Source organism: Callionymus lyra, chromosome 6 (assembly GCF_982586985.1).
Source record: "Callionymus lyra chromosome 6, fCalLyr1.hap1.1, whole genome shotgun sequence".
Taxonomy (NCBI): domain Eukaryota; kingdom Metazoa; phylum Chordata; class Actinopteri; order Syngnathiformes; family Callionymidae; genus Callionymus; species Callionymus lyra.
In genome coordinates, this window is record NC_141823.1 from 5,221,477 (window position 1) to 5,245,400 (window position 23,924).

At 40.3% G+C, this 23,924-nt stretch overlaps 1 protein-coding gene across 4 annotated transcripts in view; it reads left to right on the forward strand.

Annotated features, from left to right (window-relative positions):
- shf (Src homology 2 domain containing F) overlaps positions 1 to 23,924 on the forward strand; it is a 130,608-nt gene that overhangs the window by 19,382 nt on the left and 87,302 nt on the right. For all 4 annotated transcript variants that reach the window (XM_087793154.1, XM_087793156.1, XM_087793155.1 and 1 more), the window contains exon 2: positions 11,982 to 12,114. In XM_087793154.1, the coding sequence (XP_087649280.1) occupies positions 11,982 to 12,114 (133 nt within the window). The remainder of the gene's footprint in view (positions 1 to 11,981; positions 12,115 to 23,924) is intronic.

Consider the following 23,924-nt stretch of genomic DNA (forward strand, 5'->3'; position numbering starts at 1 on the left):
AGGAGCTAATGCTATTAATTAAATTGGTCCTCGGCTGTTTTTCTCCGTCAGTGACAAGGTCCTGCAGTCGGGCGCCAATAAAGAAATCTGTCTAATGCTTCGCTGTTTTTTTCGACGTGAACAAAGACGTACGATCAGGTACTTGACTCGTTTATGTAAATGATGGTGGACCGGAGCGGGATTAGCTTCCTCCGGTCCAGAACATGTGCTCCTGTAATTCCTCCGGCCTCAGATGTGCGCGAGCTTGAGTGTTTTAAGGATTAGCATCCATCTTTTCACAGCCATCAGTTTCACACGTGTCTCCTTCAAAGACTCACGTCTGGCAGCCCCGCTTAGTTATCACGCCCCCACTTGCCCCGCTAAGCTGTCGACCACATTTTTTAAAACCTTGCTTTTTCCCGTCAGATCTCTACACACTTGCCAATGCGAGGGGGCCGGCGTTAAGCCACTTTCTTTTAGCGCCGAGTGGCTTGTTGTTCACGTGGGTTGCCGTGGGAACACGGCCAGATCGTCTCGACTTTAAGAAGCAACAGACTTTGAAGGTGTGAAGAAAAACACCTGGAGTCGAGGCCGTGTTTGTCGGAGGAAATGTGAACGAGTCGGTGAACGGTTCGACCGCAATCAGAGACTGAAGAGTGAAGAGGAGTGAATGGTTTTTATCATCGTCGAGCTTGTGACAATCGGAGACAAGATTTATCTTTTTTTTTTTTAAGCTACATTACTTGACAGTAGTTTTTATTCATTCATTTTCTGCCGCTTTATCCCTTATGGGGGTCGTGGGAAGATTGGAGTCTATCCCAGTTTCATTGGGCGAGAGGCAGGGGACACCCTGGACAGGATGCCAGTCTGTCGCAGGGCACACAAAGACGGACAACCATTCACACGCACACTCATATCTACGGACAATTTCCCCAAGTTCCTTGTATGTTTTTGGACTGTGGGAGGAAATCGGAGTGCCCGGATTAACCCACGCAACATGGGGAGAACCTACAAACTCCACACAGAAAGGTCGCACGTTAGACCTGGGAGCGGTAGATCAGGGGCCCTCAACCTTTGTTGAACCGTGAACCGCGTATTATCAGCGTTGTATTGTAGGACCTTCAGATAAAGACACATAAAAAAACATAAAAATGTGACATAAAGACTTAATCTTTACTTGTTTACAGGTCGATTGTTTCAGAATTCAACGTGTCAGGAGTCACAGTATCTTTTTAGTTTACAGAAAATACCATGAAAACGTTTCAGACATTAATAATCAATAAAAGGAAAGTTATATATATATTTTTTCTTTCAATGAGGCAGTTAACAGATGCCTCAAGGAACAGGATTCGGGGACTATTGCGATAGATGACTTACAGTCCCGTGCTCTAGTACGACAAATGGTTTGTCGTTGAAGTTTTTGGATTGTATAGAAATAGAGAAACATTGTGGAGAAGTAAATCATTTTTAAATCTATGAGCGCAGTCAAAGACATTTCAATGTATCTGCCAATTAAATGAGGTCTGAGAATCGGCAGATCTGTTGTGTGGAGTCCCTCAAGGTTCTGTTCTGGGCCCTTTATTGTTTTTGCTGTACTTGATTCCCCTCTCTATGCGCTTGATGGATCTACTGTCTCCTTCAAGAAACATCTCAAGACGCTTTTATTCGTGCAGGCTTTTCCTTGATTCTCTGAGTCTCCTGTCGGTCTTGGTGTTATCTTGACCTTTTAAGTATATTTTTATTGAGTATTGTTGTGATTGTTTAAGCTCTTTGTGACCCTGGTCTGGAAAAGCGCTATATAAATACAAATTACTTACTTACTTACAAGACTAATACACCAATGAATCCTAAGATTGTGTAGAGGTTGTGGATAAGAGAGATGACGAAACGTGTCTTTTCTCCTTCTACTGTGTCTAATGGTTTCAGAAGTACATTTTTTTGTAAATTCACGAGCCAAAAATCACCTCTACTTTATAAATACTTTTAAAAGGATGCCTGGAATACATAACGGCATATTTTGTGATTAGATCGACATTCTTGAAGTTTTACAAGCTGAATAAAAGACTTGGTGACTAATGGTGGGAAAGGATTGAAAACATTTGAAAAAAAGAAAATACACAAAAACTGCTGGAACTCAAGCACAAAAAAAGCTTCATCCTGATCACAAAGTGAGTGAAAAGATTATCGATCAAAGAGGATTAAGTGGCATTGATCTCAAAAAGTGTTTTTTTTTCTGGACCAGACAATTTTTTTTAACCAAAAACATCCATGAAAGCAGGTCATGGTGTCTGTGGAATGAATACAAAAGACGTTCTCAGTTCCTCCCTGCACTTTAATACAACGGCTTCTCTTCTTATTTTCCACCGCGGACGAAAAAGAGCAACGGCAGAAAAGGCTGAAATTCTTTAATGCAATTGAGCCGCTAAGCAGTGACTCGTATTAAGTTATCAGCGGCTGAAATCCCCAGTGACTCGGGACATAAATCAAACACGCCAGTCGTGCCCCTCAACCCCTCGAAGTCCACCGCCTTGCAGCAGATTCCAGTCAGGACTCAACCTTGACCAGACTCTGATGCTCTCAGCCCTTTCAGCTCGTATCACTGCATCGCTATCACGTTTCTGTCTGAGAGCAACTACACTTTTGTTTGTTCTGAGATTTCTGTCGCTCCAGTGAAGCCTTCGTTTGTGTTCAATTAAACACTATTAGTGGAAATAAAGCTTCTTTACGACAGAGATAACAACAACAACAACAATCGTCAGAGCGTTCAGCCATAAAAAAAACAACAGCAAATGTTTTCATGTGTTCTGAAGAAAGTGTCGTGGAACCTCTGCTTCATTCATTCAATGAATGATACTCAAGAAAAAAGAAACAAAATAATTAATTAGTAATGAACTTTACATGAATACTTTACAGTTTAAACCTCTTTGAAAGATATGATAAATTCCCTTAAAGTAGAGAACAACATTATTATAAAATTATTATTTTCTCATATTGGATTCATTTTGTACTTGTGTGCGATAATAATTTGAGGTCAACTTTAGTTTATAGATTAAAAACGTAATAAAAAATGCCCCATTACTTTTTATTTTTTCCTCTGTTTTTCAACCTATATTTAGTAGCATATTTAAATGTATATACCGTGGGCGTATATAATCTAAATCTTCTGGCCAAATAAAAATATATGAATAAAAGAGGAAAGATTTATGTGGAGCAGATTTTGGTGATATATTCTTCTCAAGGGCCACTTTCTAAAATAGAAAAAAAAAGAAGTTAAAAACACAGTACAATTCTGAAAATTACAAGATCAGAAATTGTACGTGTTTATTTTTCTTTGGGGTGTTCTTACACATGTTTTTACTTTAATAAGATCTTCAATACTGCATTGATTATCATCAACATTAGACATTTAAATAATATTTATTTCTAAATCTTTTCATATACATTTTTTTTTTTAATTCTCAAAAAACATTTTTAACGATAAAAAATATTTCAACATCTAATTCTTTAACTAGACCACTCAAAAACTATACTTTATGAGGAAGAGAAGACAAAAAGAGAAAGATCCTCGTGGGGTCGGGTCGTGGGGGCAGCAGCTTCAGCACAGAAGCCTAGACTTTAAAGGTGAAGGTCAAGGTCAGCAGTAAAACCATTAATAACAGAAACTGATCCGAGTAATTAAAAAAGTATGTTATAAATATTGTAAAATATATATGTTAAATTAAAGAGTAGTAGCAGTGTAAAGTGCAAACGGACATATCTTGAAACAGTCAGTAATAATGACAGTGACAATGGTCGTCCAACAGTTCCTCTTTCCAGGTACATTATCCAGCTCTTCCTGAGGGACCCTGAGGCCAGCGTGTCCCGGGTCACCCCCCTGGTAGGAGACCAGTGTGGTCAGCCTGGTGTCCAGGAGTCATCCTGATCATATGTCCCAGACTCCTCCACTGACCCCTCTTAGCACATAGAAGCAGTGGTTCTGATCCGAGCCTCTCCCGGATGACCTTGATTCTCACCCTATCTCTAAGGAAGAATCATCATCATCCAGAGAAGACATATTTCAGCCTCTTGTACCCGTTTCTGTCAATACCCACTGAGAGTAATAAGGAGGAACCTTAAGTACTTTAACAAAGTACTTTGACCTAATTGGAATTTAAAGTCAATGTCGTGGTGAAGAGCCACATACGACCTGTGACTGCGTCGTTCAAAGGTGTGAAGAGGAATGCATTGTCTTACCTTTACCAAGACTAAAAACTTTAGGGCAAAGTAGCTAAAATACCAGCCACGACTTCCACCGATGGCGACACCGTCAAATATCTACTTCATTACCAGCACATCTGCAGGGTTTCTCCAGAGAATCGAAGCCGGGATTTACTCGCTTGCACAGGGAGAAAGAGCCTGAAATTACAATCTGAAGTTCCTTGATATGGAGGCAGCGTGGCAGCTGTCTGTTTAGGTTCCGCTCACTCGCTAATCCGGCGGATTCAAAGTCATTGCCTCGGAGACGTTGTGCATTCAGGTGGGAGTCTGGAGATCTGGGATCCAGAAATAAAAGTAAATGAGTGTTGTAGAGCAACCAGTGATCGTGGAGCACGAGGCGGCTCTGGTGCCGCTGGCGGGATCTGTTTAAGGGGGTTCGGGGCTGGGGGGGGGGGGGGTGACACAAAGGCGCGATATACCGGAGCCGGGAATTTAACTTTCATGACAAGTGTGGCTTGGCTGCCGTTCTGACACACCCCGGCATGCTGCGAGGCAGATGGTGGGTCCCCGGGCGACGTCGACACACCGGCACATGGTTCGCTCACAGCCCCGCGTTCTTCCTGCTGTCGGGTCCGCAAATGATCGTGAAGATAGAGAACACCTTAACTTACAGTGTCGGTATGAAGTTATCTACGTTGTTACGTGTTGCTAGATTTATGGGTGGAACACATGCACATCAGTCCAGTGGTTTAATGGCAAGACTGTGTTGATACGATACATATCATGATAAAGAGTCAACGATACGATATATTGTGATACTGAGTATATTTATTTACATATATTTGTAGTATTGTCCAGTACTTGACTCTGGTCTTGTGATAGTGTAGTAACAAGTATATATGTGTAGTATTGTCGAGTACTTGACTCTGGTGTTGTGATAGTGTAGTAACAAGTATATATGTGTAGTATTGTCGAGTACTTGACTCTGGTGTTGTGATACTGTAGTAACAAGTATATATGTGTAGTATTGTCGAGTACTTGACTCTGGTGTTGTGATAGTGTAGCAACAAGTATATATGTGTGTAGTATTGTCCAGTACTTGACTCTGGTGTTGTGATAGTGTAGTAACAAGTATATATGTGTAGTATTGTCCAGTACTTGACTCTGGTGTTGTGATAGTGTAGTAACAAGTATATATGTGTAGTATTGGCCAGTACTTGACTCTGGTGTTGTGATAATGTAGCAACAAGTATATATGTGTGTAGTATTGTCCAGTACTTGACTCTGGTGTTGTGATAGTGTAGTAACAAGTATATTTGTGTAGTATAGTCGAGTATTTGACTCTGGTGTTGTAGTATTTACAGACCACATGACTCTTGACGAAGTCGTAACTGCTTTCATTTGTTTTCAAACCAAAATATGTCCAAACATCAGCTTTAAAAGATGCTGGAGTCGCTGTATCCTCTCGTCCTCAGTCATCGCCAGGATCTCATTCTTCCTTTAGCTGCGGAGCACGTAATAACTGTTGCCATCTAGCGATGGGGAGGAAGATTCAACGTTTGAAACATGTGAGGAGGAAAGTTAGCTTTTCACATTAGTTGCCCATTAAAGACAATCCACTGCAGTTTTTATGTTCTGACTCAAATAAAAACAGGTGTAAAAAAACTCCATGTAGGTCCTCTACTTATAGGTTCCAGATAATAGAATGTGACTCACCAATTGAGAAAAAACAAAACGCTACAGGACGATCTAAAAAATCTGAATCTACAAACGTCATCCATCAAAGTGTTTTCCTCGTCATTAGAATGTGTCAATGGATATAATTAAAAAAATAAAATTGAATAAAATTGATATCATCCTCCTGCTGTTGGCACCTAATGCCGATATAATACAATAAACAGCGGACACATTGTATTCCGAAGCGTTATTTCCACTTAATCCGGTTTCATCCCGCGGCCCATCCTTTATTTGTCCTTCCATCCATCAAGAAAAGTCAGCGATGATGTCATGGTCTGGAGCCGGCGTTCGCGTAACTCAATAAAAAAACGATGTTATTTCCTGAAACCTGCTCAGACACATCGCTTCCGATGACTGAGTGGCAGGAAGTCAAGAGAGCTCTGCCAATACAAGTGATCGGACGTCGGCATGAATCACTTTTAACACGGAGCGCGAATAACTTCGACAGGCGCGTTTGAGGCGGTTAGCCGTGGTTGTCCTGGCATCGGTGATTCATGGAGTATTCTGAGGGACGCCAACGGTGTTCGGGAATCATGAGGTGCTTCTTTTTACCGTGAATTAAGCAATCCAATATTTTTTTATTTTTTTTATTTTCAAAACCAAACGTACAGTGTTTTTATTGGATTCCCACGTCTAATCCACAGAAGCAAACCCTCAAAGCAACCCGTGATTACGCTGCGGCTGAAAGGAAATACTTGTTTTTTTTCACCAGAGCAGATGGAAACGAGAGAGAATCTTGTAGCGGGACCATCTGCGACTATTTCACGGGGGAAAAAACAACAATAACAATGTTGGTGTAAGAGAATCATAGAGTATTTTGTACAAAAGGTTCATTTTATTTTGCTGTTTGAACGTTTTTAATCACTAAATTAAAACTTCTGGCACCTTGATTTTAAACCACACGCCAGAACCTTGAGGACTTTCATGCGGAATTCCTCAAGGAAAGGTTGTGTTAAGTGGTGACAATGAGCTTAAATTTCAAGTTGTGAGATTTGTATTGTGATTAGGATCATGTACCACACTTCCTTGTTGGCTCGTGGTATCAACAGAATTGTTCCAGGCCCTGATAATTTCAATGACTTCAGAAGAATCAGAATCTGAATGAACTTTAATGCCATTGATGTCAGAACAAAACGGGAATTTTGTGAAAACAAAACAGGAATTTATGGTGGTGAAGTGGAAAAAGCGAGACGATGCCAAACATTTCATCGATTTATCTTCTTCTATTCTTAAACAAACGTTTTTGTTTTGTCATAAAAACCCTATATTTTTAGAAACTGATCCCTTTAAAACTTTCAGGAACCTGATGGTACTCAAAAATGTTTCCTGAATTTTAAATGAAATAGTTTCTTAACATTTCAATTTAATTTGTAACAGACAGACGTAAGCAAAAACACCAGCTAACCAATCGATAAATAATAAAGCTACATAATATAAAAACATTGTATCTCCTGAATTAAAGAAATAGTTAACATCCATACAATAACCTACATGATTCTAGAATTCACTGGATATATATCAAGGAAATGGAGCCTCGTGGCAGAAACTTTACCATCTGAGCATCTGTGAAGTTAGCTAATAATTAGCTACACAAGAACAATTCTTGGTCACATGAAAGTTTTCACGTTTCTTTTGCTCGTTCTGAATGGATCCGTAACACTATCGGCTACAGTAGAAACCAAACATGTCAGTAATGACTCCTTCAAACCCTTTGGTTCCAAGTGGTAACTCCAGAACACATGTTTGAATTGCAATACTTTTGTAAATAGCATGTGATGCCTTTAAAACACTGTTAAACATAGCATCAAGGATAGTTCTAAAAATAATGATATCGCTCATTTTTTTTGTATCCCCTATTCTTTTTTCACTGACATCATTTCAAATCATGATTAATAATCCTAGTAAAATATACATTTTAAAACATGTGATTCTAATTTTGTCCATATTCATTCAGCCATTGTTTATATGCGGTTTTGTTAATAGTATCTTGTTGTTCTGACGCTTCGTCTACAAAGAAATAAAACTCAAACAAAACTGAAGAGGTTGAGAAAAAAAGGTTTGTACAGAGGTCTGCAACAGGGAGAGGAAGTCATTTGTCCCAGAGACTCGGGGTGCAAGGCAGAGGTCACCATCCCAGTATCCATAGAGACCACACCTGGGCGAAGTACAGCCTGGGGACAGATGTGGCCCTCTGACTCCATCTATAAAGGTCACTTCAGTCTGCTTGGTTACTGTCTCACAGGGGCTACAAGGGTCAAGCTCAAATATTAAACAAGATACAGGCTTTTATAAGTCGCAAGTCCAGGTTTTTGTGGCCAGCAGTCCATGCAAGTATGTGAAAGGTTCGATTAAATTTATTAAATTTAAATTAAATTGAAACTGGGTACTTTAGCTAGTAATGCGATAAAGAGACCTTTAAGAAATGTTTATGAGGGATTTCTGTTTAATTACAGGTTCAACTCTACATATAACTTTTTTATTATATACCTTATTTTTGTGTCTTTTTGTTAATTTTGAAAAGCTGTTAAATTGAAATAAAGAGCTTTTATATATATTTCATTTTAAAATGGAATTTATATTAAACGAAAAATTCCACAACATTTTAATTTTTTGGGGGAATTTAATGTATTTTTTTTTACTTTTAAAATCTGTAAATAAAATACATTTAAAAAATTCGAATAAATGTAATCTTAATTTATTTATGTAAAACAAGTTTGTTGTTTGCTTCTTCTAGCTTGACAGCCCCTTGTAACAGTAAGAGTGTAAAATGTGGATTTGTGGATATTATAGACAATAAATAGCCGTGATTCAACCTGTGTATTTTTGAATTATGGGAGCTGGGAGGAAACCGGAGTGCCCAAAGAAAACCCAGTAGAAGCCTGTAGTGTTGCAGTGGTTAAACTATATTAGCGACAAAGAACATGTACATCTTCCTAACAGTACAAATGATTCACGTCCAGTAATTATATATTTTCGGAAACACCACTAGCTCCTCTTTTTCGCCGGGAGGCTTCGCGTGGGTGTGGAATGGTGTGTGTGAGACCCGCAGTTGAGTGTTGAGTCACATGGAAACTGAAGTTGACAGCGGTTGTTCTCGGGATGAGACGGAATCTGGCAGGAAGACTCGCCGCCACCTCGCTCGCCTCCGAGTCCTGGGCCTGGAGAAGAGTCGGCGACGAAGCTTTAACGTTTACGATTGTTGAGTAGGTGCTGGTCGTAATGTTTTGGCCTGACGTGCACATATCAATTTAAAAGTTTGATGCAAGAATGGGTTGAACAAACAAGAATGACACACAAGATTCAAAATTGAATGATTATATTGACCTTTTCTCTTCTGTTTCGCCCTTGACTCTGAACCCATGAGCAGGTAGTGATGCTGTTGTGTTGATGAATCTTCATGAAACAGTGTCATTATCTTCAGAGTCCACTAGATGGTAGTGATGTGTTTCATGAAGCTTCATGAAACAGTCTCATTATCTTCAGTGTCCACTAGATGGTAGTGATGTGTTGATCAAGCTTCATGAAACATTGTCATTATCTTCAGAGTCCACTAGATGGTAATGATGTGTTGACGAAGCTTCATGAAACAGTGTCATTATCTTCAGAGTCCACTAGATGGTAGTGATGTGTTGATCAAGCTTCATGAAACATTGTCATTATCTTCAGAGTCCACTAGATGGTAATGATGTGTTGACGAAGCTTCATGAAACAGTGTCATTATCTTCAGAGTCCACTAGATGGTAGTGATGTGTGCATGAAGCTTCATGAAACAGTGTCATTATCTTCAGAGTCCACTAGATGGTAGTGATGTGTTGATGAAGCTTCATGAAACAGTTTCATTATCTTCAGAGTCCACTAGATGGTAGTGATGTGTTGATGAAGCTTCATGAAACAGTGTCATTATCTTCAGAGTCCACTAGATGGTAGTGATGTGTGCATGAAGCTTCATGAAACAGTGTCATTATCTTCAGAGTCCACTAGATGGTAGTGATGTGTTGATGACGCTTCATGAAACAGTGTCATTATCTTCAGAGTCCACTAGATGGTAGTGATGTGTTGATGAAGCTTCATGAAACAGTGTCATTATCTTCAGAGTCCACTAGAGGGTAGTGATGTGTTGATGAAGCTTCATGAATGCGTGTCATTATCTTCAGAGTTCACTAGATGGTAGTGATGTGTTGATGAAGCTTCATGAATGTGTGTCATTATCTTCAGAGTCCACTAGATGGTAGTGATGTGTTGATGAAGCTTCATGAAACAGTGTCATTATCTTCAGAGTCCACTAGATGGTAGTGATGTGTTGATGAAGCTTCATGAAACAGTGTCATTATCTTCAGAGTCCACTAGATGGTAGTGATGAGTTGATGAAGCACTATTTTCCTAGTTTGAACAACTGTTCTAATGAAACATCCTTTTTAAACTGATGGCGCCACCTACTGACCTCTGAACAACATGACACTGTTTCATGAAGCTTCATCAACACATCACTTTGAGCAGGTTTTTCAGTAGCAACACAGATTTTTAGATGCCCGGGAGAACAGATGGCTCAGGTGAGACTTCCTCTCCCCAACAACGACTTCCTCTCAAGCGTTTCCACGGCACAAAAAACGCCATAGATTCTGTTCCAATCCCTGGAGATTTGAGAACCCTTTTCCATGGACACAAGATGTCCTCCTAATTGCCATCTCCCGCACAAAATGTTCAGCGAAAGAACAAGACTGCAATTAGCCGTGGCTCGCTGCCAGTCCCACATAAATCTGCCAAATTGTTTCTCTTAAGAAAGTCGAGCACTTGCGGTTTTTTTCTCGTACTCTTTGGGATCGCGAGGCTCGCCATCGGACCGTCGTATAATTAGGCAGGACCAGCCGCGGAACGTCGTAGCAAGAACCTCTTATTTATGTGTTTCAACTTTAAATCTCTCTCCGGCTCTGTCCCGGCGGGCCTGGTGTACTCGAGCGCTCGGTCAGCGAAGCATGTGTCTCGACACCTTTATTGATGATGGTTCACCGGAGCAGCAGGAAGAGAGTCAGCTTCCAGCACTTTCCTCGAAGCAGAACGTACAGAACCAAGCTCGGTCCAACTTTCTCCACAATATTCAGAAGACTTTGACTCCTTCACCAAATGTGAAGCAGGATAAAAGTAGTAATAATGATAATAAAAGTAGTATTTATTAGATAGATGGATAGATAGATAGAAAGATAGATGGATAGATAGAACTTTATTGCAATACACAGCAATACAGACAATAAAATAGTGATGATATTAGTGATGTGTTGATGAAGCTTCATGAAACAGTGTCATTATGTTCAGAGTCCACTAGATGGCGTCTCTGCACTATTTTCCTTATTTTTGAACAGCTGTTCTAATGACACATCATTTTTAAATTTATGGCGCCACCTACTGACCACTGAACAACATGGCATTGTTTCATGAAGCTTCATGTGAAGTTGATGGCTAAAAGGTCTGACCCTTTTTAACCCCCTGGAATTCTTTAAGTTTATACCGAGATTCCAGCTTTCTCCCAAAACCCAGAAACATTATACATTAATTCATTAATTTGAAGCAGATATATAGATATATATAGATTTATATATTTTACATTGGTATTTAAAGTATTAAATAATGTGCAATACTTGTGTCCCCACTTGCCTGATAATTTTGTTATTTAATTAATGTGAATATTTGCATTGTTAATTGTGAATAAAAATGAAGTTGTATTATTATGCACACACATTATTGACATTTAAACCATAAAAAGAATGATGTGTGGGGGCTGGAATTATACTGTGCTATTGATTATCAATACTGTCGCGTGAAAAACATATTTATACGTATCAATTTTTCTACCTACAGTGTGTGATTCTGTGTGTAAATGGGCAAACAGTGTTGTAATTCTGCTAAATGTAAATAGCTTTATTCCTTCACTCACATTCAAACCGGAGTACCTGGAGTAGACCCATGCAAGATCTTGTGCTCAAGTACATGTAAACAACATATGACTGTAAATGTATCCTACACTCCCTGAATGCAAGAATTGTGATTTAAAAAAGGTAATTTCTTCTCTCTAGCTCACCATCCTGGAGGACTACGCCGATCCTTTCGACGCCGAGCAGGCGGGCGGCGTTCAGACGACCACGGAGAAAGTGACGACGGAGAACGACGGCTACATGGAGCCGTACGAGGCGCAGAAGATGATGGCGGGTAGGTCGAGGCTTTTCCTTCTGTTTCGTGACCGTCGATGTCCGACCGCACGCCGTAAGATCCCATGACCTTCCGCCATATGTCCTGGTAAAAATGGCATAAAAAACTCCGTCCTCGTGCCCCTGAGTTGCCGGAGAGGCTCTGAGCTGTGTCTGACATGACGGGTGTAACCGAGCAGAACTAAAAATGTGTCATCACAAACGTCAAAACAGTGAATCATTCCAGAGTATTAACAGCCCACGTGTGGTTTATAAAAACATGCCTGCAGGGGGGAGAAGGTGATCCTGTGAAGGCGAGGAACACAGAGAGTCAATATTGTGGTGATGGACGGCGAGCGCGGTCGTCAGGGACGGTCTGTCCGAGATTGAAGGTTTTTATTTTCGCTTCAGTGTCGAGGGAACGTGTGAGCTGCTTCAGAGAAGCACAACAGTGGAATGAGTTGCTTCTCAAGATCACTAGGATACTCCTTTCTTTACGACTTCAGCTCCAGCTACAGTTCAACAGTCAAACTCAATCATAAAAGGGGCCACAATTCTTCTCATGTCAAGGTCGTGGGCCTGATAAAAATGTGGATTTAGTAAACAGGAAGTATGAATCTGATATGATCTTTTAAAGATCGGTCCTTCTCAATTTCTCTATGTTTGTCCTACTTCCAATCAAATTACTCGCCTTTACCTTCAGTTTTACTTTAAGAAAATATATGATCTTTGTCTTATTCTACTCTTAACACATGCAAAACCTCATCTAGAGCCCTTAAAACTTCAAATGAGAAGACTACTACATGTAGGGTTGTAGCGATGCAGTTATCTCAGGATACAATATATATTCAGCCCACGATACAATTCTATACTATATTTTCAACTCACGATACGATTTGGTACGGTATATTCAGGTCAAGATACAATTTGACACGATATATTCAACTCAAGATACGATTTTATACGATATATTCAACTCATGATACTATTTTATTCAATATATTCAACTCACGATACCATTTGATACGATATATTCAACTCACGATACGATTTTATTCAATATATTCAACTCACGATACAATTTTATTCGATATATTTAACTCACGATACAATTTGATACGATATTTTCAGCTCAAGATACAATTTGATACGATATTTTCAGCTCAAGACACAATTTGATACGATATTTTCAGCTCAAGATACAATTTGATACGATATTTTCAGCTCAAGACACAATTTGATACGATATTTTCAGCTCAAGATACAATTTGATACGATATTTTCAGCTCAAGACACAATTTGATACGATATTTTCAGCTCACGATACAATTTGATACGATATTTTCAGCCCACGATACAAATTGATACAATATATTCAACTCAAGATACAATTTATTATTATATATTCAGGTCAAGACACAATTTTGTATGATATATTTTGATATAGTTTAACCTTTAAGACCGTTTGGATGTTAAAACTCGACCAATGGCTCTGAAACTAAAGCTACTCTTTAGTCGTGAACAAAGTCCAAACAGTCCAAAGCAGTTTATTTTTCCCTTCCTGGAAGCAAGATTTATGTTTGACTAGTGGATTAAATCCAGACGGTGGTTGATCTAAGGTTTATTTTCTATCTTCTACCTCTTCTCATAACAAGTTAATTAAGCCTTAAAAATCCAAACATTAAGTGACGACAACGTTTATTTTCCACCACGTGTGTCCACTCCTTCTCCACAGACGGTTAATCAGTTGCGAAAGCGCCGGCGGTGAGTGAGAACGGTGCCACTTGAAAAAAAAAATCCAATGGCTAATTCCTGCCATTACACAACGTTCACACCTTGAAAACACAGTAGGAGTCCAGAGTTTACATAATGGTGTGCGACTGTTTGTGTACACGCTTCCAGCCGCGGGCCGCATGTGTGCTCTCCTTCCCTGAGAGTTGTCCCGGGTCGAGCTGATTTATGGGCCTGCTGGAGGGGCATGTCACGACTTCCTTAACTCCTTACCTTCCACCTGCCCCCCTGCCTTCCGCCACGCCCCCCTGCCTTCCGCCACGCCCCCCTGCCTTCCGCCACGCCCCCCTGCCTTCTGCCACGCCCCCCGCCGGCCGCGGCTCGCTGCACCACCTGCAGTCGTGTGAAGGCGAAACACACCCTGCACACGGTTTCCCTGCATCTGTTTCCAGAGTTCCACGAATGTTTGTCGTGTCTGCACGCGTCAGCCGTCGCACGGCTCGACCTTAAGAGCGAAGGATTGCGGAGGCGGAGGACGTTTCGAACCCCCGACGCAGCTGATGTCCCTGGCATGCCGGGTTCACTGTTGTGTGTGTGTGTGCGACAGTTGTGCTCGCTCACGGTCAGTTACACAACGCCTCCGTGGAGTCTCTTCGATATTTAAAAAATACAGTATAGAATGACAAATAAACCAACCAAGAATTGAGATGTAAAATAAATGTATATTATTTAACTTTTAAAAAGTTACAATACAAGGTAAAAGATCAGAGAAGGACGGCAGTTCTAATGGCTACGGTGCGAACTGAATTCAAATCTCACCACCGACTGTGTCTTAAATGCATGGCTTACCTTGTCCAAGTCAAAATGATTGATTGATTTAGCTTTTAAGCAATTTCCTTAACCCCTGTGTTGTCTCTGGGTCAAGTTGACCCAGAGGCTGAAAACAAATGTGTTTATGGTATCCCTTGTGTCAACTTGACCCAGAGACAACCCAAAGGTTAAGGAAGGTAAAGGTAAATACATCAACATGACTTCTATTGTATAAATTTAAACACATTCAACAGCAAAATAATGAACAGGTCTTTGTAATTTTGATCCGTCAATCATGGCATGTAGATTGTAAAATAAAATATAACCGCATTTTTAAAACTTAATTACGTTTTTTTAAATTATTAGTCGTTTTATCATTATTTTTAATAATACATTTTACACTGTGACCACCAGCAATGCTGTTCTTAAAAATAAAATGAAGTTCTTCATGAGCGCATAGATCCATTCAAAAAGTGTAATAAGTGTGTTTGAACAGGTTGTTACTGTAAAGCGAGTTGTCACGTGGCGTCAGAAGTAGGATGGGCGTACGAGATCAGTGGAAGCAGTGAGAAACAATATCATCAACAAAGTTCTATGTACCGATTCAATTCCATTGAGACATAGGTGTCGATGAAAACTTTTCGACACTGGTACTGTTAATGTTACTTTCAATTAAACACCAGTTCCTGATCAATTTTAACGAAATGAAAGTCACGTTACGCTTAGAACACATTTCTACTCTATTCTTACTTCTATTCTTATAGAAAAGATCAATACTTACAACCGAAAGACGAAGCATGTTTTGCTACTCGGTACTACTGAAGCATTTCCGTTGTAATGAGCATTGGAACGTGATATGTTTTTGATTCCCACCTCAAATCAAATCCTAATAAATTGTTGATTTTCTAAAAGTGTGACAAAAGTGACAAAGAGTGAACATCAGACGGATGAGAAACTTGTTAGCAAGATGTTCTTTCGCACTGTTTTAATCTTTGAAAAGAAACATCTTGGATTGGAAATTTACCAAAACCAGAAAATGTAACTCAAATGTGTTAAACTTGAACTTATGTTGTAAATAGATCTAATAAAATTGTTATCTAGTGTAATGTAGAGTATCGTGAAGTGAATTTATCCCTGTATGGTGTTAAAAAACTTCCGATTAATACGTCAACTTGTCCTCGTCGTCCATAACAATCCCTAACCCCGACTTGTCAGGATGAGAGCGTGACTCGCTCTGCGACGTTCCTCTCGAACCCTCCTCCTCCTCCTCCTCCTCCTCCTCCTCCTCCTCTTCCTCCTCTTCCTCCTCCTCCTCCTCCTCCTCCTCCTCCTCCTCCTCCTCCTCCTCCTCCTCCTCCTCCTCCTCCTCTTCCTCCTCCTCCTCCACCTCCTCCTCCTCCTCTTCCTCCTCCTCCTCCTCTTCCTCCTCCTCTTCCTCCTCCTCCACCTCCCCCACCTCCTCCTCCTCCTCCTCCTCCTCCTCCTCCTCCTCCTCTTCCTCCTCCTCTTCCTCCACCTCTTCCTCCTCCTCCTCCTCCTCCTCCTCCTCCTCCTCCTCGCTCTGCTCGCTCGCACATCGCTGGAGCTGTTGAGACTTGTTCCCAAGACAAGAACAAGAGGCCGGGCCGGTACCTCCTGACTCAGGGCCCGTCTCTCAACGAGATGTGAGAGTTTTCCCACCGCTCGGAGGAAACCCGATGTGCAAACATGACGGAGCCTTTTCTCCTGCGCCGACGAGAACAGTGTGAAATACTTGACGCCGGTGCTGAATGCGAGGACTCTCCCGGGTCCGGTGTGGCCTCCTCGGCAGGAGTTGTGCAAGCCTGAAAAAAACAACAACATGTGGGCGGAAGTTCCAGGATGTTTTCCAATAAAAAACCTGATTCACGTTAGAAGGGAGGGAACTATTTTCTCAGTGTGTCAGAGACTGACCTGGGAAATACTTCTCGGCATCGGCGTCACATTCCCAGAGCAGCGGGAACTGGGATCCAGTGCCAGCCGGATGAGTCATGAACGGAACCGAGCATTACTCGCCTTGCAACACTCGGCCCGGGACCAAGTAGAATGATGACTATGATGCATTTTTTTTGTTCTTGTTTTGGATCTGGATTCTTGTTTTGGATCTGTCTAAATAATTTAAAACGGATAAAAATCCAATAAAATATTGCAAATAAATGTGAAGCTAAAGAACTGTGATTAACAATTATACAGAGACTTCTAATTACTATTAGAAATAACATTTAAGGACATTAATTTACTTGAGTGTTTGTTAGAGGAGCACGGATATAAATGACTTACTTACAAACCCAGAGATAACTTTGATATATTGAGCCTCAAAGATTAAGAAACAAACTCACAATCTGACTCATACTGATGGTTTGGTGACTGGACATTTTGTTTATAGACTGATAAAGGGTTTCGACCCCTCGTGAGATCAGGTTTAACATCCATGACCTACACTTCGAAGTAACTGAGGACGAGGACAAGTAGGTTTAGCAATAAAACCGACCTGTGCAAAGTGCTTACCTGAACAGGTAGATCTGCTAACTCGGTTAATTTGTTGTTATATTAAAAAATAATGAGAAATATATATGAACTAATGAATATGTGGTTATTATTTCTATTTAAATTAGATTATATTACTTGTCTATTTTTTGTCCATTTTTTTTTTGGAGACTCTTAATACAAATAATAAAATATATTTTAATATTTAATAAATACTTAAATAATGCTAAATACATTATTTTTTTCTATTTTCTTCTAAAAATGATGTGAAGTTATTCATTTATTTTCTATTCCGCTTATTGCCTTATGTGGTCGCGGGGGTCGCTGAAGTCTATCCCAGTTTCATTGGGTGAGAGGCAGGGGACACCCTGGACAGGACGCCAGTCTATGTCAGGACACACAAAGACACACAAGCATTCACACACACACTCATACCTACTGACATTTTACCAAAGTTCTCATTCAACTTCTGTTTGTTTTTGGACTGTGGGAGGAAATCGGAGTGCCCGGAGTAAACCCACGCAACACGGGGAGAACATACTAACTCCACACAGAAAGGTCACAGGTCGACTCCCTCCGGACCTTAATATCATTGGTTTTTTTTTTTAAAGATTTTACATCATTTTTCTTCTTCTCCAACCTAATTCAAATTTGTAAAAAGACTGGAATACATTTTAAATTATTCAATGATGCCCTTGATACGTTTTTAAAATATATTAATATACAAATTAATTGGCAAGTTAGCAACGTTCGTGGGCACATTTAGTCGATGAAGGAACCGTTGGTGGTTCTTATAAATCACCTGTAATTCTCCTCATAAAGGAATATTTGAGCAACTATCACATTGTCTTGTTACTCACAATGATGTCGAGGCTAAAGAGAAAAATTCAAAAAGTTCAAAAACTACAAAATAACTCTGCTATCAGCCCTTATTGTTGCTTCACAGCTGAACGTGCAGCGTTGAACCAGGAGCACCGAGACCTAAATAGAGTGGCAGGAAAAGAACAATTCGGAGCAGCAGCTGCGCTCACGGTTCACATGGACGGGTCTAAAACAGAGTCGTGGTATGCAGATGGTCGTGCTTCACCCCGGGCCCCCGCAGGTACATGTGGTGGCACATTTCCTGGCCTTTAACTCCCGTTTTACTGCCTCCGGCTGTAACTGGAGCAGCATCCGGAGAATGCAACAGGAGCGCTGGTGTGATTTCTGTTTTTTTTTTTTTCTCATTAGCGCCACCATTGTTGTGTTTCTGTTTCGCAAGGTCATTATGAAATACTAATGAACGTTTTTAAAAAGTGCCTTTTTATTATTAGTTTTGCTACATTTTTTATTTGCAATTAACATTAAAAATATAGTAAATATTCACTGATTTATCATGTTCATTTTTGTGTTGGTAGCAGCAGTCATTACGTCCTCTGCAGTTAAAGGAACAATACAATCCCGCAAGTTCCTGGTGATGACTGAGGACGAGAGGATACAGTCAGTCCAACAGCTTTTAAAGCTGATATTTGGACATATTTTGGGTCAAGAGTCAAGTACTCGACAATACTACACATATATACTTGTTACTACACTATCACAACATCAGAGTCAAGTACTGGACAATACTACACATATATACTTGTTACTACACTATCACAACACCATAGTCAAGTACTGGACAATACTACACATATATCCTTGATACTACACTATCGCAACACCAGAGTCAAGTACTCAACAATACTACACATATATACTTGTTACTACACTATCACAACACCAGAGTCAAGTACTGGACAATACTACACATATATACTTGTTACTACACTATCACAACACCAGAGTCAAGTACTCGACAATACTACACATATATACTTGTTACTACACTATCACAACACCAGAGTCGAGTACTGGACAATACTACACAAATATACTTGTTACTACACTATCACAACATCAGAGTCAAGTACTGGACAATACTACACATATATACTTGTTACTACACTATCACAACATCAGAGTCAAGTACTGGACAATACTACACATATATCCTTGATACTACACTATCACAACACCAGAGTCAAGTACTCGACAATACTACACATATATACTTGTTACTACACTATCACCACACCAGAGTCAAGTACTCGACTCAAAACAAAGTAAAATAGTGGAGAGACGCCATCTAGTGGACTGGAAGATAATGACACTGCTTCATGAAGATTCTTGATATATCGTGCATTAGGTCTCAGTGCCCTGTTGTTATTTTTCCGGGTGTAACGACCCTCGTCGAACATGTTCCCTCGGGTAAAAAAGGTTTGCAGGACTTGGACTCCACACCCTGAATATGAAGCAAGGATTTTTATTAGCGCCTTTTATTCTTGATTGTGTGTCGAAGTTGATCAACAAACTCTCGCCCCCTTGTGTCGTCTGGTATTGAAACCGTCTGCAGGAAAAAGCACCAACGAAGGTCTTAACAAGGTTTTTCTTTTTAACACGCCTGAGACTGACGAATGGTTGTTGCAAAAGCGCCCCGTTCTCCTGTTGTGTGTTTACTTTACTGTACGTGTGTGTGTCCGCATGTGTGTGAGGTTTGAAGGGTCAGTTCGGTGAAGCGGAGAAGGAGGTAAGAGGTGGGTGGAGAGCAGGAGAGCAGGAAGACTGACGACTTATTGATGAAACTAGAAATCTTCAACCGACCACCCCCTCACTCAGTGATGAATGCTGCCGCAGAGCACGACACACACACACACACACACACACACACACACACACACACACACACACACACACACACACACACACACACACACACACACACACACACACACACACACACATGCAGGAGCACCACACTTGTCGATATAGTTGACATTTTCAGCGACATCCCAACAAGCTGTGCCTGCAGAAAAAAAGTATTTTGTTTGTAGTTCATGTCCTCGATGTGAACCTCGTCATGCTGAGGAAAAATGAGTCTCATCACATGCTCCGCTGGTTATTATCAAGCAGGTCACATGACAACAGGCCGCCGCCCACATCTTATCTTTAAATTCATCCACAGCTACGAAGAGCAGGGATGAACCAGACGAGCCAGCAGATGATAATATGTTTTTCAAGTTAAACCTAATGGGTAACATTAGATCATCTGATTCAACTTGTGAGTTTAAGGATGAAAAACACCTAAAAAAAAGTCAACCATCATTGAAACTATTGACTGAGATGTTTTAGAAATTAAAAAACAATCTGTTAAAAAAATAATCAAAGTTTTGAAAGAAGACGACCTTCAATAAATTCCTCGAGGAAAATGGATTAAAAGGAAGTAAAAATAATTTTTGTTTCAGCGGAAACGATAAAGTTACACATGAAGAATTAAAGCAAAAAAAAGGACAGGGGTTGAAATTTTTATTTCTTTTTTAAATATTTGATAAAAAATATTTAATAGTTAGATGCGAGAAAATAAATTATAGCCAGTTCAATAGAAAAAAAATAATTATAAGTGAATCTCAAAATCTGAGAGTAACCTGAACAAAAACCACTTAATTCAACCTAATACTAATATATTATTTATTTTAATTTAATTAATTATTATTTATTTATATGCCATTTTATAGTAATGTCTTTTATTTTATTGTATTTATTGTACTGTATTTCTATTAATCTCTTTTTATTTTATTTGTATTATTTCATTTTTATATTCTAGGCGAAGTTTGTGATTCTTAATCGTAGATAGTTGTACCAGGGTTCTCTATACAGGCCTAGCTAAAGGGTGACTGAAGTGTTAGGTCCAGATCTTGGCTGGTACCTGAGATAGAAACTTCCATTTGCATTATTAAGTTCACACTTGTTATATTATGTCCGTAGTAAGAGTTTCGTAGAAGCGAACACTGCAGGCACTGACGGTGCCAACACTGTGCCAACTCAAAGATGGATGGCGCGGTAAACACACTCTCCATCGCTTATAGCTCAGAGACAGAAGGGGGTCCGGCTCCTGGTGGGGGTTGAGGAGGTGGTGGTGGTGGTGGGGTGGGGGGGCTACTTTGGCTCTGGTTGTAGGTGCTGAAGTCGTTCATTTTAAAGTTAAGATTGATGACGCCATTAATCCCAGCCGGAGCCGCGGCCGAGGACAGGAATCATAGCCGACCAGTCGGGGCTGCAGCTCTGCACTCTACGCGATTGTGTGTCGGCAGCTGTCGCGCATTCCTGTCGGTCATCTGATATGTCAAGTATCCTTTTTTTTTGCCTAAAAAGTGTCCACAAGCCACAGCCTGCTTTTGTCGAGGGGGACGGCCGTCGATCTGCGGAGGAGCTTTGCCGCCCAGGAGAGCCAATCAGATGGTTAGTGGCAGCTGAGTTGACGCTCGAGTGGGAATGATTTTTTTGGGTCTGGATGTGTGTGTGTGTGTGTGTGTGTGTGTGTGTGTGTGTGTGTGTGTGTTTTAACGAAGGGCCAACACGAACAGCTGCTGAAGGACACGAGAGCAGCAGATGTGACAAAAGTGTAGTAACGGGTGCGTGGCGATGCTAAATGGGGGGTTTATGCAACAGCCGCTGTCAGGGATGTTTGTGGACACAATTTAGTGAGTACTTTCTATTCTCACCAGGAAGTTCTAGGTCAGCACAACACTAGGTAGGCTCAGGACTTGTTTTCATGGTAGATGCCATTTAAATTTGGGAAGTTTTGCCACCGGCACCAGTGCAAGTGATGTGGAAACGTTAAAGAATGTTAATGTAAAGACTTGTTGTTAAGAATAAACTGCCGTTATAAGTAAAACCATTACTGCTTTTAATTCCGAGAACAATTGCTCAAGCTCAATCTGCTGATGTGGTGGAGAAATCAAGCTCCCCTGTGTGTCGTGTAAAACGCTTGAGAAGCGCTTAATGTAGTATTAAGTAAGGCACATAAAAAGGGGATTTGTCCTTTGTAGGGGATCTTTAGGATAATTAAAAACATACTTCAAATATAAAATCGCTCGTTAAGTTCCCCAAAACCTCCGGGTGGATGTTTGCCACAAGTCCAAAGACACTTTAAGTACCATGTCAGGGAACTTTAGCTCTGGAAGTTCCAGAACCATATTGAGAACTGTAGCGCTGATTAAGACTACGATATACTAGATGATTTTTGCTTATTTTAAGTTTTTTCTCCTTCCATCTATGCTCTTTATATTTGCTCTTTGTTGTCACTTTGCACTTGGTACCTTTGATTTGTACTTTGTTCTTGTTCTTGCATTTATGAACCTTTGGTACCTTCTATCAACTGCTGTTTACTGGAAACCTAATTTCCCGAAGAAGATCTCCAGGGGGGTTGATAAAGTCAATCCATCCATCCGTCTAAACTGGTCCAAGAGGTTCTTCTAGAAAACCGATGACAGTCAGTAGTGGTCCTACAATAGGGTTCACTGAAAAATATGTTGGTGGTCTCTGTCCATGACTAGTTCCGATCCTCTAAACTTTTGGTCGTGAAAGAAAAAAGAAGTCAAAATTAGATTTTCCTTGGTGTGTTTGGACTCTTTTTCTTAGAAATTAGGATCTTGGTAGGATGGGAGGATGTAAAGGGGCAGACCCGGGATCCTTGTTTCTGGCTATACCTGAGAACACCTTGTTCTTCTACTCAGACTGCTGGAGGACGTTTGTGGGTGAAGTTAGGACCTCTCAAGAAGCAGAAAATGAATGTGAATTAAATCACTATAAAAAAGTTTAGGGCTGGACTTTTCAAAGTTTACTTTCGTTCTGGTTTGCAGCTTTTCAGGATCAATACTTTTGAAATCGCTTTGTCTTAGTGTTGTTTGTCTTTTTAATCTCGGTGTTCTCTCGCTCCCTCGACAGACATATTTTCTGTTCGTCCAAACAAAAGTAAGGAGAGACAATAAAAGTTTAATTTTTCTTCTCCAGCTTTCCACAGAGTGGAACACATCACTGCAGACTTCATGTGATTACTGAAGTAAATATTATTCACCATCGCAGACTCTATTGATTCAGACTTTATTGACTGAAATATGAAAACGCTGACGAAGATCATGTGACCAGATATGACTTTTTATTTAATAAAATAAATTTGATTACAAATAATTCCTGCTCTTAAGCTTCTTATTATGGTCTTCTTTTGCTACCCTTAAAGTTTTCTCATGATTTGATCTCAAGGTGAAACTTTGAATTCAAAGAACAGGAAATGAAAGGATGGAAAACACTTTTTCTGCTTGGGAGATAAAAAAATGTTTCTCGTCACCTTGTTGAACCTGCTTCTTATACTGTTTTCTTTGACGACTTTTTGGCCTGTGATACCAGAACTTGGGAGCATAGCTCCTAACAGTTGTCCCTGCCTGATCAAGTGGAAATAAAAAAGCTCTGGCTGAAACTCTTTGGTTGGGTCAGGGAAATCAGTGGAAGGCAGAACGTAGCCCCGACAGTTAAAAGCCCCCCTGTATTTCTGGTTTGACCTAAGTTAAGGGATCAGAATCAGGAGGATATTGTTCTTGTACAGTCTTTTTCAAAGAGGGAAGGAAATTGATGCTGTTTTTTCCAACTAAGAAAGAGTAAAAGAGAGTACACAGGTGTCTGCAGACTATAATGAGTTGACTACCAGTCAACTTACTTCTGGTTGCGTCATCTAGATGGACGTCTTTGGCTCTTCAGGGATCTCGAAAAGAAGTTCAATTTTCAGGGTAGGATTTTGCATTACATCATTTTCAGGTCAGTTTTCTTCCTAAATGGCCAAAGTTGCACTAAGGCAATCTTAGGTAAGGCTTAGGGAAACACGTTCCTGGTAAAATTTGGACGCTAGAAGGCAATTGTTGCAGCCTGTTACGG